Source organism: Oncorhynchus gorbuscha, linkage group LG20, assembly GCF_021184085.1.
Source record: "Oncorhynchus gorbuscha isolate QuinsamMale2020 ecotype Even-year linkage group LG20, OgorEven_v1.0, whole genome shotgun sequence".
Classification (NCBI taxonomy): domain Eukaryota; kingdom Metazoa; phylum Chordata; class Actinopteri; order Salmoniformes; family Salmonidae; genus Oncorhynchus; species Oncorhynchus gorbuscha.
The window spans coordinates 41,893,744-41,908,725 of NC_060192.1; the positions used below are offsets into that span (position 1 = coordinate 41,893,744).

At 36.3% G+C, this 14,982-nt stretch overlaps 1 protein-coding gene across 1 annotated transcript in view; it reads left to right on the forward strand.

Annotated features, from left to right (window-relative positions):
* The window catches only part of gbe1a (glucan (1,4-alpha-), branching enzyme 1a), a 202,430-nt gene that overhangs the window by 120,934 nt on the left and 66,514 nt on the right, over positions 1-14,982 (forward strand). The window contains exons 9-11 of the mRNA XM_046317104.1: positions 9,706-9,821; positions 10,994-11,121; positions 13,556-13,654. Coding sequence (XP_046173060.1) covers positions 9,706-9,821; positions 10,994-11,121; positions 13,556-13,654 — 343 coding nt within the window. The remainder of the gene's footprint in view (positions 1-9,705; positions 9,822-10,993; positions 11,122-13,555; positions 13,655-14,982) is intronic.

Sequence of the window (14,982 nt, forward strand, 5' to 3'; positions counted from 1 at the left end):
ATATAACACGTTAGTACTATATACCACATTAGTAGTATTATATAGCATGTTAGTAGTATTATATAACATGTTAGTAGTATTATATACCACATTAGTAGTAGTATATAGCATGTTAATAGTATTATATACTACATTAGTAGTAGTATATAGCGTGTTAGTAGTATTATATACCACGTTAGTAGTATTATATACCACATTAGTAGTATTATATAACACATTAGTAGTATTATATAACACATTAGTACTATATACCACATTAGTAGTAGTATATAGCATGTTAGTAGTATTATATACCACATTAGTAGTAGTATATAGCATGTTAGTAGTATTATATACCACATTAGTAGTATTATATACCACATTAGTAGTATTATATACCACATTAGTAGTATTATATACCACATTAGTAGTATTATATACCACATTAGTAGTACTATATACCACATTAGTAGTATTATATAGCATGTTAGTAGTATTATATACCACATTAGTAGTATTATATAGCATGTTAGTAGTAATATATACCACATTAGTAGTATTATATACCACATTAGTAGTATTATATAACACATTAGTACTATATACCACATTAGTAGTATTATATACCACGTTAGTAGTATTATATACCACATTAGTAGTATTATATACCACATTAGTAGTATTATATACCACATTAGTAGTATTATATAACACATTAGTAGTAGTATATAGCATGTTAGTAGTATTATATACCACATTAGTAGTAGTATATAGCATGCTAGTAGTATTATATACCACATTAGTAGTATTATATAGCATGTTAGTAGTATTATATACCACATTAGTAGTATTATATAGCATGTTAGTAGTATTATATACTACATTAGTAGTATTATATAACACGTTAGTACTATATACCACATTAGTAGTATTATATACCACATTAGTAGTATTATATAGCATGTTAGTAGTATTATATACTACATTAGTAGTAGTATATAGCATGTTAGTAGTAGTATATAACACGTTAGTACTATATACCACATTAGTAGTATTATATAGCATGTTAGTAGTATTATATACTACATTAGTAGTATTATATAACACGTTAGTATTATATACCACATTAGTAGTATTATATAACACTTTAGTATTATATACCACATTAGTAGTATTATATACCACATTAGTAGTATTATATACCACATTAGTAGTATTATATAACACGTTAGTATTATATACCACATTAGTAGTATTATATACCACATTAGTAGTATTATATACCACATTAGTAGTATTATATACCACATTAGTAGTATTATATACCACATTAGTAGTATTATATAGCATGTTAGTATTATATACCACATTAGTAGTATTATATACCACATTAGTAGTATTATATAACACGTTAGTATTATATACCACATTAGTAGTATTATATAACACTTTAGTATTATATACCACATTAGTAGTATTATATACCACATTAGTAGTATTATATACCACATTAGTAGTATTATATAACACATTAGTAGTATTATATAACACGTTAGTATTATATACCACATTAGTAGTATTATATACCACATTAGTAGTATTATATACCACATTAGTAGTATTATATACCACATTAGTAGTATTATATACCACATTAGTAGTATTATATAGCATGTTAGTAGTATTATATACCACATTATTTTTATTTTTATTTTATTTCACCTTTATTTAACCAGGTAGGCAAGTTGAGAACAAGTTCTCATTTACAATTGCGACCTGGCCAAGATAAAGCAAAGCAGTTCGACAGATACAAAGACACAGTTACACATGGAGTAAAACAAACATACAGCCAATAATACAGTAGAAACAAGTCTATATACAATGTGAGCAAATGAGGTGAGAAGGGAGGTAAAGGCAAAAAAGGCCATGGTGGCAAAGTAAATACAATATAGCAAGTAAAACACTGGAATGGTAGTTTTGCAATGGAAGAATGTGCAAAGTAGACATAAAAATAATGGGGTGCAAAGGAGCAAAATAAATAAATAAATAAAATACAGTTGGGAAAGAGGTAGTTGTTTGGGCTAAATTATAGGTGGGCTATGTACAGGTGCAGTAATCTGTGAGCTGCTCTGACAGTTGGTACTTAAAGCTATGGAGGGAGATAAGTGTTTCCAGTTTCAGAGATTTTTGCAGTTCGTTCCAGTCACTGGCAGTAGAGAACTGGAAGGAGAGGCGGCCAAAGAAAGAATTGGTTTTGGGGGTGACCAGAGAGATATACCTACTGGAGCGTGTGCTACAGGTGGGAGATGCTATGGTGACCAGCGAGCTGAGATAAGGGGGGACTTTACCTAGCAGGGTCTTGTAGATGACATGGAGCCAGTGGGTTTGGCGACGAGTATGAAGTGAGGGCCAGCCAACGAGAGCGTACAGGTCGCAATGGTGGGTAGTATATGGGGCTTTGGTGACAAAACGGATTGCACTATGATAGACTGCATCCAATTTGTTGAGTAGGGTATTGGAGGCTATTTTGTAAATGACATCGCCAAAGTCGAGGATTGGTAGGATGGTCAGTTTTACAAGGGTATGTTTGGCAGCATGAGTGAAGGATGCTTTGTTGCGAAATAGGAAGCCAATTCTAGATTTAACTTTGGATTGGAGATGTTTGATATGGGTCTGGAAGGAGAGTTTACAGTCTAACCAGACAACTAAGTATTTGTAGTTGTCCACGTAGTATTAGTAGTAGTATATAACACGTTAGTACTATATACCACATTAATAGTATTATATACCACATTAGTGGTATTATATAGCATGTTAGTAGTATTATATACCACATTAGTAGTATTATATACCACATTAGTAGTATTATATACCACATTAGTAGTATTATATAGCATGTTAGTAGTATTATATAGCACGTTAGTAGTATTATATAGCATGTTAGTAGTATTATATACCACATTAGTAGTAGTATATCGCATGTTAGTAGTATTATATACCACATTAGTAGTATTATATACCACATTAGTAGTATTATATAGCATGTTAGTAGTATTATATAGCACGTTAATAGTATTATATAGCATGTTAGTAGTATTATATACCACATTAGTAGTAGTATATAACACGTTAGTAGTATATACCACGTTAGTAGTATTATATAGCACATTAGTAGTATTATATACCACATTAGTAGTATTATATAGCATGTTAGTAGTATTATATACCACATTAGTAGTATTATATAGCATGTTAGTAGTATTATTTACCACATTAGTAGTAGTATATACCACATTAGTAGTATTATATAGCATGTTAGTAGTATTATATACTACATTAGTAGTATTATATACCACATTAGTAGTAGTATATAGCATGTTAGTAGTATTATATACCACATTAGTAGTAGTATATAGCATGTTAGTAGTATTATATACCACATTAGTAGTAGTATATACCACATTAGTAGTATTATATAGCATGTTAGTAGTATTATATACTACATTAGTAGTATTATATACCACATTAGTAGTAGTATATAGCATGTTAGTAGTATTATATACCACATTAGTAGTAGTATATAGCATGTTAGTAGTATTATATACCACATTAGTAGTAGTATATAGCATGTTAGTAGTATTATATACCACATTAGTAGTATTATATAGCATGTTAGCAGTATTATATACCACATTTGTAGTAGTATATAACACGTTAGTAGTATATACCACGTTAGTAGTATTATATACCACATTAGTAGTATTATATACCACATTAGTAGTATTATATAACACATTAGTACTATATACCACATTAGTAGTATTATATAGCATGCTAGTAGTATTATATACCACATTAGTAGTATTATATAACACGTTAGTACTATATACCACATTAGTAGTATTATATAACACGTTAGTAGTATTAAATACCACATTAGTAGTATTAAATACCACATTAGTAGTATTATATAACATGTTAGAATTATATACCACATTAGTAGTATTATATAGCATGTTAGTAGTATTATATACCACATTAGTAGTATTATATAACACGTTAGTATTATATACCACATTAGTAGTATTATATAACACGTTAGTAGTATATAGCATGTTAGTAGAATTATATAGGATGTCAGTATTATTATATAGCACTTTAGTAGTATTATATACCACATTAGTAGTATTTTATAGCTCTATAGTAGTATTATATAGCACGTTAGTAGTAGTATTATATAGCACGTTAGTAGTAGTATTATATAGCACGTTAGTAGTAGTATTATATAGCACGTTAGTAGTAGTATTATATAGGACGCTAGTAGTAGTATTATATACCACATTAGTAGTATTATATAGCATGTTAGTAGTAGTATTATATAGCATGTTAGTAGTATTATATACCACATTAGTAGTATTATATAGCATGTTAGTAGTAGTATTATATACCATGTTAGTAGTATTATATAGCATGTTAGTAGTATTATATACCACGTTAGTAGTATTATATACCACATTAGTAGTATTATATAGCATGTTAGTAGTAGTATTATATAGCATGTTAGTAGTAGTATTATATAGCATGTTAGTAGTAGTATTATATAGGATGTTAGTAGTATTATATACCACATTAGTAGTATTATATAGCACTTTAGTAGTATTATATACCACGTTAGTAGTATTATATACCACATTAGTAGTATTATATAGCATGTTAGTAGTATTATATAGCATGTTAGTAGTAGTATTATATAGGATGTTAGTAGTAGTAGTATATAGCACTTTAGTAGTATTATATTATTATTATTATTATTATATAGCATGTTAGTAGTATTATATAGCATGTTAGTAGTATTGTATAGCACTTTAGTAGTATTATATAGGATGTTAGTAGTATTATATAGGATGTTAGTAGTATTATATAGGATGTTAGTAGTATTATATAGCATGTTAGTAGTAGTATATAACACGTTAGTAGTATTATATAGCACTTTAGTAGTATTATATAGCATGTTAGTAGTATTATATAGCATGTTAGTAGTATTATATAGCACTTTAGTAGTATTATATAGCATGTTAGTAGTATTATATAGCATGTTAGTAGTATTATATAGCACTTTAGTAGTATTATATAGGATATTAGTAGTATTATATAGCACTTTAGTAGTATTATATAGGATGTTAGTAGTATTATATAGCATGTTAGTAGTAGTATTATATAGCATGTTAGTAGTATTGTATAGCACTTTAGTAGTATTATATAGGATGTTAGTAGTATTATATAGGATGTTAGTAGTATTATATAGGATGTTAGTAGTATTATATAGGATGTTAGTAGTATTATATAGCATGTTAGTAGTATTGTATAGCACTTTAGTAGTATTATATAGGATGTTAGTAGTATTATATAGGATGTTAGTAGTATTATATAGGATGTTAGTAGTATTGTATAGCACTTTAGTAGTATTATATAGGATGTTAGTAGTATTATATAGCATGTTAGTAGTATTATATAGGATGTTAGTAGTAGTATATAACATGTTAGTAGTATTATATAGGATGTTAGTAGTATTATATAGGATGTTAGTAGTATTATATAGCACTTTAGTAGTATTATATAGGATGTTAGTAGTATTATATAGGATGTTAGTAGTATTATATAGGATGTTAGTAGTATTATATAGGATGTTAGTAGTATTATATAGCATGTTAGTAGTATTATATAGGATGTTAGTAGTATTATATAGCACTTTAGTAGTATTATATAGGATGTTAGTAGTATTATATAGGATGTTAGTAGTATTATATAGCATGTTAGTAGTATTATATAGGATGTTAGTAGTAGTATATAACATGTTAGTAGTATTATATAGGATGTTAGTAGTATTATATAGGATGTTAGTAGTAGTATATAACATGTTAGTAGTATTATATAGCATGTTAGTAGTATTATATAGGATGTTAGTAGTAGTATATAACATGTTAGTAGTATTATATAGCATGTTAGTAGTATTATATAGGATGTTAGTAGTATTATATAGGATGTTAGTAGTATTATATAGGATGTTAGTAGTATTATATAGGATGTTAGTAGTAGTATATAACACGTTAGTAGTATTATATAGGATGTTAGTAGTATTATATAGGATGTTAGTAGTAGTATATAACATGTTAGTAGTATTATATAGCATGTTAGTAGTATTATATAGGATGTTAGTAGTATTATATAGGATGTTAGTAGTATTATATAGCATGTTAGTAGTATTATATAGGATGTTAGTAGTAGTATATAGGATGTTAGTAGTATTATATAGGATGTTAGTAGTATTATATAGGATGTTAGTAGTAGTATATAACATGTTAGTAGTATTATATAGCATGTTAGTAGTATTATATAGGATGTTAGTAGTAGTATATAACATGTTAGTAGTATTATATAGCATGTTAGTAGTATTATATAGGATGTTAGTAGTATTATATAGGATGTTAGTAGTATTATATAGGATGTTAGTAGTATTATATAGGATGTTAGTAGTATTATATAGGATGTTAGTAGTATTATATAGGATGTTAGTAGTATTATATAGGATGTTAGTAGTATTATATAGGATGTTAGTAGTATTATATAGGATGTTAGTAGTATTATATAGGATGTTAGTAGTATTATATAGGATGTTAGTAGTATTATATAGCACGTTAGTATTATACTGGCCGTGTGGTGAAAGGACAACAACCTCTCCCTCAATGTGATCAAAGCAAAGGAGATGATTGTGGACTACAGGAAAAGAGGACCGAGCACGCCCCCATTCTCATCGACAGGGCTGCAGTGGATCAGGTTGAGATCTTCAAAGTCCTTGGTGTCCACATCACCAACAAGCTATCATGGTCCAAGCACACAAAATCTATTCCCCCCCAGGAGTCTGGAAATATTTGGCATGGGTCCTGAGATCCTCAAAAGGTTTTACAGCTGCACCATCGAGAGCATCCTGACTGGTTGCATCACTGCCTGGCCTGGCAACTGCTCGGCCTCTGACCACAAGGCACTACAGAGGGTAGTGTGAACGGCCCAGTACATCACTGGGCCAAGCTTCCTGCCATCCAGGATCTCTATACCAGGCCGTGTCAGAGGAAGGCCCTAAGAATTGGCAAAGACACCAGCTACCCTAGTCATAGACTATTCTCTCTGCTACGGCACGGCAAGCGGTACCGGAGCGTCAAGTCTAGGTCCAAGAGGCTTCTAAACAGCTTCTACCCCCCCAAGCCATAAGACTCCTGAACATCTAGTCAAATGGCCACCAGACTATTTGCATTGCCCCCCAGAACGCTGCTGCTACTCTCTGTTATTATCTATGTATAGTCACTTTAATCACTCTACCTACATGCACATATTACCTCAATTACCTCGACTAACCAATTTGATTATATATATCATTGTTAGACCAATCTTAAGTACTGTAAACACAGAAATGATCAAATGTTTTTGATATATACCTCTCTTGGTCTCTGGGTTTATTGGCAAACATATGTCAATATGGTTTATTTGTATTTATTTTACCAGGGAAGTTGACTGAGAACACGTTCTCATTTACAGCAACGACCTGGGGAATAGTGACAGGGGGGAGAAGAGGGGGGGGGTGAAGTAGATAATAAAAAATAAATATTTCACTCACAGAAGTTCCAAAAGAGTTATGTTGGAAATGTCATATGTCAATATATATATACAGTGCCTTGCGAAAGTATTCGGCCCCCTTGAACTTTGCGACCTTTTGCCACATTTCAGGCTTCAAACATAAAGATATAAAAATGTATATTTTTGTGAAGAATCAACAACAAGTGGGACACAATCATGAAGTGGAATGACATTTATTGGATATTTCAAACTTTTTTAACAAATCAAAAACTGAAAAATTGGGCGTGCAAAATGATTCAGCCCCTTTACTTTCAGTGCAGCAAACTCTCTCCAGAAGTTCAGTGAGGATCTCTGAATGATCCAATGTTGACCTAAATGACTAATGATGATAAATACAATCCACCTGTGTGTAATCAAGTCTCCGTATAAATGCACCTGCACTGTGATAGTCTCAGAGGTCCGTTAAAAGCGCAGAGAGCATCATGAAGAACAAGGAACACACCAGGCAGGTCCGAGATACTGTTGTGAAGAAGTTTAAAGCCGGATTTGGATACAAAAAGATTTCCCAAGCTTTAAACATCCCAAGGAGCACTGTGCAAGCGATAATATTGAAATGGAAGGAGTATCAGACCACTGCAAATCTACCAAGACCTGGCCGTCCCTCTAAACTTTCAGTTCATACAAGGAGAAGATTGATCAGAGATGCAGCCAAGAGGCCCATGATCACTCTGGATGAACTGCAGAGATCTAAAGCTGAGGTGGGAGACTGTCCATAGGACAACAATCAGTCGTATATTGCACAAATCTGGCCTTTATGGAAGAGTGGCAAGAAGAAAGCCATTTCTTAAAGATATCCATAAAAAGTGTTGTTTAAAGTTTGCCACAAGCCACCTGGGAGACACACCAAACATGTGGAAGAAGGTGCTCTGGTCAGATGAAACCAAAATTGAACTTTTTGGCAACAATGCAAAACTTTATGTTTGGCGTAAAAGCAACACCCTGAACACACCATCCCCACTATCAAACATGGTGGTGGCAGCATCATGGTTTGGGCCTGCTTTTCTTCAGCAGGGACAGGGAAGGTGGTTCAAATTGATGGGAAGATGGATGGTGCCAAATACAGGACCATTCTGGAAGAAAACCTGATGGAGTCTGCAAAAGACCTGAGACTGGGACGGAGATTTGTCTTCCAACAAGACAATGATCCAAAACATAAAGCAAAATCTACAATGGAATTGTTCAAAAATAAACATATCCAGGTGTTAGAATGGCCAAGTCAAAGTCCAGACCTGAATCCAATCGAGAATCTGTGGAAAGAACTGAAAACTGCTGTTCACAAATGCTCTCCATCCAACCTCACTGAGCTCGAGCTGTTTTGCAAGGAGGAATGGGAAAAAAATTCAGTCTCTTGATGTGCAAAACTGATAGAGACATACCCCAAGTGACTTACAGCTGTAATCGCAGCAAAAGGTGGCGCTACAAAGTATTAACTTAAGGGGGCTGAATAATTTTGCACGCCCAATTTTTCAGTTTTTGATTTGTTAAAAAAGTTTGAAATATCCAATAAATGTCATTCCACTTCATGATTGTGTCCCACTTGTTGTTGATTCTTCACAAAAAAATACAGTTTTATATCTTTATGTTTGAAGCCTGAAATGTGGCAAAAGGTCGCAAAGTTCAAGGGGGCCGAATACTTTCGCGAGGCACTGTATATATATATACAATGTTGTGATGATGTACGAAAGGGAGAATAAATAAACATAAATATGGGTTGTATTTACAATGGTGTTTGTTCTTCACTGGTTGACCTTTTCTCGTGGCAGCAGGTCACACATCTGTCTTCTCTTGAGAGCCATGTCTGTCTACGGCGGCCTTTCTCAATAGCAAGGCTATGCTCACTGAGTCTGTACATAGTCAAAGCTTTCCTTAAGTTTGGGTCAGTCACAGTGGCCAAGTATTCTGCCGCTGTGTACTCTCTGTTTAGGGCCAAATAGCATATCTCTCTCTCTCTCCTCTCTCTCTCTCTCCCTCTCTCTCTCTCTCTCTCTCTCTCTCTCTCTCCTCTCCCTCTCTCTCTCTCTCTCTCTCTCTCTGTAGTTGGGAGGTGTTGAGGTTCCTGCTGTCTAATCTCAGATGGTGGATGGAGGAGTATCGCTTCGATGGCTTCAGGTTCGATGGCGTCTCATCCATGCTCTACCACCACCACGGCATCGGTGAGATGTGTGTGTTAGTGCATGCATGTGTCTTTCTCCACATCATATCGCTGTTCAAACCAGACAGGCTTTTGAGTTATGCAACTCTCAGTAGACACTCACACAGTTATGTACCTCTCAATATAAAGAGATGAAAAGATAGAGTAGGCGGGAGAGGGAGAGTGAGATACTGTAGTTGGTGAGTAATGTTTGAGACCTTGGCATTCCAAGTGAATACAAGTGAGAATCTGTCTGAACTAAACTGAGCTCTCTGTCCTCTCTCTTGCTCTCTCCCTCTGTCCTCTTTCCCCCTCTCTCTGTCTTCTCTCTCTCTCCCTCTCTGTCCTCTTTCCCCCTCTCTGTGCTCTCTCGTTTGTTCTTCCTCTCTCTCTCTCTGTTCTCTCTCTCTCTCTGTTCTCTCTCTCCTCTCTTCCTGTCCTCTTTCCCTCTCTCCCTCTCTGTCCCCTTTCCCTCTCTCTGTTCTCTCTCTCTCTGTTCTCTCTCTCTCTCTCTGTTCTCTCTCTCTTCTCTCTGTCTGCTCTTTTTCCCTCTCTCTGTTCTCTCTCTCTCCTCTCTCTCTGTCCTCTTTCCCTCTCTCTCTGTTCTCTCTCTCTGTCCTCTTTCCCTCTCTCTGTTCTCTCTCCTCTCTCTGTCCTCTTCCCTCTCTCTTTGTTCTCTCTCTTCTCTCTGTCTGTTCTTTTTCCCTCTCTCTCTGTTCTCTTCTCTCTCTCTCTCTCTCTCTTCTCGCTGTCTGTTCTTTTTCTCTCTCTCTTCTCTCTCTCTTCTCTCTGTCTGTCCTCTTTCCCTCTCTCTCTTCTCCCTCTCTGTCCTCTTTCCCTCTCTCTGTTCTTTCTCTCTCTTCTCTCTCTCTTCTCTCTGTCTGTTATTTTTCCCTTTCTCTCTCTCTCTCTGTCCTCTTTCCCTCTTCTCTCTCTCTCTCTCTTCTCTCTCTCTGTCCTCTCTCTCTCTCTCTCTCTTCTCTCTCTCTCTTCTCTCTCTGTCCTCTCTCTCTCTCTCTCTGTTCTTTCTCTCTCTTCTCTCTGTCTGTTATTTTTCCCTCTCTCTCTCTCTCTCTCTCTCTCTCTGTCCTCTTTCCCTCTTCTCTCTTCTCTCTCTCTGTCCTCTCTCTCTCTCTCTCTGTTCTCTCTCTCTCTTCTCTCTCTGTCCTCTCTCTCTCTCTGTCCTCTCCACAGCCATGTCTTTCTCTGGTGGTTACAGTGAGTACTTTGGGATGCAGGTTGATGAGGACTCGATCATACATCTGATGCTTTCCAACCACATCCTACACACACTCTACCCCGACTGCATTACCATTGCAGAGGTAATGTCACACACCTAATCTAGGACCTATCAGTTCAGGATAATCAGATCATTCTGGCGTCTTCTCATCTCATTCTCTCAGATCTAAAATACATCCTTCACATGCTCTGCCCACCTCGTGGTTCCACTCTGCCATATGGATCTAATCTGCGTTATAAGACAGCATCTATTCACACTAGACTCAGAAAAGGTCTAGAGAATCAGAGATGATACACTTCCATCTAGAGAATCAGAGATGATACACTTCCGTCCAGAGATGATACACTTCCGTCCAGAGATGATACACTTCCGTCCAGAGATGATACACTTCCGTCTAGAGAATCAGAGATGATACACTTCCGTCTAGAGAATCAGAGATGATACACTTCCGTCTAGAGAATCAGAGATGATACACTTCCGTCTAGAGAATCAGAGATGATACACTTCCGTCTAGAGAATCAGAGATGATACACTTCCGTCCAGAGATGATACACTTCCGTCTAGAGAATCAGAGATGATACACTTCCATCCAGAGATGATACACTTCCGTCTAGAGAATCAGAGATGATACACTTCCGTCTAGAGAATCAGAGATGATACACTTCCGTCTAGAGAATCAGAGATGATACACTTCCATCCAGAGATGATACACTTCCGTCTAGAGAATCAGAGATGATACACTTCCATCCAGAGATGATACACTTCCGTCTAGAGAATCAGAGATGATACACTTCCGTCTAGAGAATCAGAGATGATACACTTCCATCCAGAGATGATACACTTCCGTCTAGAGAATCAGAGATGATACACTTCCGTCCAGAGATGATACACTTCCGTCCAGAGATGATACACTTCCGTCTAGAGAATCAGAGATGATACACTTCCGTCTAGAGAATCAGAGATGATACACTTCCGTCTAGAGAATCAGAGATAATACACTTCCGTCCAGAGATGATACACTTCTGTCTAGAGAATCAGAGATGATACACTTCCGTCTAGAGAATCAGAGATAATACACTTCCGTCCAGAGATAATACACTTCCGTCCAGAGATGATACACTTCCGTCTAGAGATGATACACTTCCGTCTAGAGAATCAGAGATGATACACTTCCGTCTAGAGAATCAGAGATAATACACTTCCGTCCAGAGATGATACACTTCCGTCCAGAGATGATACACTTCCGTCCAGAGATGATACACTTCCGTCCAGAGATGATACACTTCCGTCTAGAGAATCTGAGATAATACACTTCCATCCAGAGATGATACACTTCCGTCTAGAGAATCTGAGATAATACACTTCCATCCAGAGATGATACACTTCCGTCTAGAGAATCAAATATAATACACTTCCATCCAGAGATGATACACTTCCATCCAGAGATGATACACGTCCGTCTAGAGAATCAGAGATGATACACTTCCATCCAGAGATGATACACTTCCATCCAGAGATGATACACGTCCGTCTAGAGAATCAGAGATGATACACTTCCATCCAGAGATGATACACTTCCGTCTAGAGAATCAGAGATGATACACTTCCATCCAGAGATGATACACTTCCGTCTAGAGAATCAGAGATGATACACTTCCATCCAGAGATGATACACTTCCGTCTAGAGAATCAGAGATGATACACTTCCGTCTAGAGAATCAGAGATGATACACTTCCGTCCAGAGATGATACACTTCCGTCCAGAGATGATACACTTCCGTCCAGAGATGATACACTTCCGTCCAGAGATGCTACACGTCCGTCCAGAGATGCTACACGTCCGTCCAGAGATGCTACACTTCCGTCCAGAGATGATACACTTCCATCCAGAGATGATACACTTCCGTCTAGAGAATCAGAGATGATACACTTCTGTCTAGAGAATCAGAGATGATACACTTCCATCCAGAGTTGATACACTTCCGTCTAGAGAATCAGAGATGATACACTTCCATCCAGAGATGATACACTTCCGTCTAGAGAATCAGAGATGATACACTTCCATCCAGAGATGATACACTTCTGTCTAGAGAATCAAATATAATACACTTCCATCTAGAGATTATATACTTCCGTCTAGATCAGTGGTCACCAACCAAGGCATTTATTGTCGATCGCAGAAAAAACAACTTTAAAAAAACAATAAAGCCTTGCGTTCCCTTTTTGTTTGTAATGGTCTTGCGCTGTTGGCGGTAGGTGCTTTCAGCTGTAGGGCTGCCCTTTGCACCGGGAATGTGAAGTGTTCCCACAATGCATTGGCAGAGCAGTTCAAGCATAGCCCGTATGCAGTGATAATATATTGGGCCTCTAGCTTACTGTACAAACCTCATTGATCCACATTGGATAATGTTGGTTAATGTTGCTTAGGCTTCCGTTATTTAAGTCATGTTAAAATAAAATCTGAGTGGTAGATCTCAGCTTGCATTTTGACTCTGTCTCTCTCTGACTTCCTCTAGGATGTATCAGGAATGCCAGGGTTGTGTAAACCAGTGAAGAATGGAGGACTTGGCTTTGACTACAGACTCAACATGGCTGTGCCTGACAAGTGGATCCAGGTGTGTGATATTGAGTGTGAGACATATCTCTAATCAATTCAGTCATGAAGCTGAATGACTCTTGTCTCTAGCAACCTGTTATCTGGCCCAGACACACTGGTCTTCGTGGCTGGTTGTATTCAGTACTTTGTTTGGATTGGCCCATACAGATGGTCCCATATAGATGGTCTACAGATGGTCCCATATAGATGGTCTACAGATGGTCCCATATAGATGGTCTACAGATGGTCCCATATAGATGGTCCCATATAGATGTTCTACAGATGGTCCCATATAGATGCTCTACAGATGGTCCCATATAGATGGTCTACAGATGGTCCCATATAGATGGTCTATAGATGGTCCCATATAGATGTTCTACAGATGGTCCCATATAGATGTTCTACAGATGGTCCCATATAGATGCTCTACAGATGGTCCCATATAGATGGTCCCATATAGATGCTCTACAGATGGTCCCATATAGATGGTCCCATATAGATGCTCTACAGATGGTCCCATATAGATGGTCCCATATAGATGCTCTACAGATGGTCCCATATAGATGGTCCCATATAGATGTTCTACAGATGGTCCCATATAGATGGTCCCATATAGATGCTCTACAGATGGTCCCATATAGATGCTCTACAGATGGTCCCATATAGATGCTCTACAGATGGTCCCATATAGATCTTCTACAGATGGTCCCATATAGATGGTCCCATATAGATGGTCCCATATAGATGGTCCCATATAGATGCTCTTCAGATGGTCCCATATAGATGGTCCCATATAGATGTTCTACAGATGGTCCCATATAGATGCTCTACAGATGGTCCCATATAGATGGTCCCATATAGATGCTCTACAGATGGTCCCATATAGATGGTCCCATATAGATGCTCTACAGATGGTCCCATATAGATGCTCTACAGATGGTCCCATATAGATGGTCCCATATAGATGCTCTACAGATGGTCCCATATAGATGGTCCCATATAGATGCTCTACAGATGGTCCCATATAGATGCTCTACAGATGGTCCCATATAGATGGTCCCATATAGATGCTCTACAGATGGTCCCATATAGATGGTCCCATATAGATGCTCTACAGATGGTCCCATATAGATGCTCTTCAGATGGTCCCGTATAGATGGTCTACAGATGGTCCCATATAGATGGTCCCATATAGATGCTCTACAGATGGTCCCATATAGATGGTCCCATATAGATGCTCTACAGATGGTCCCATATAGATGGTCCCATATAGATGCTCTATAGATGGTCCCATATAGATGCTCTACAGATGGTCCCATATAGATGCTCTTCAGATGGTCCCATATA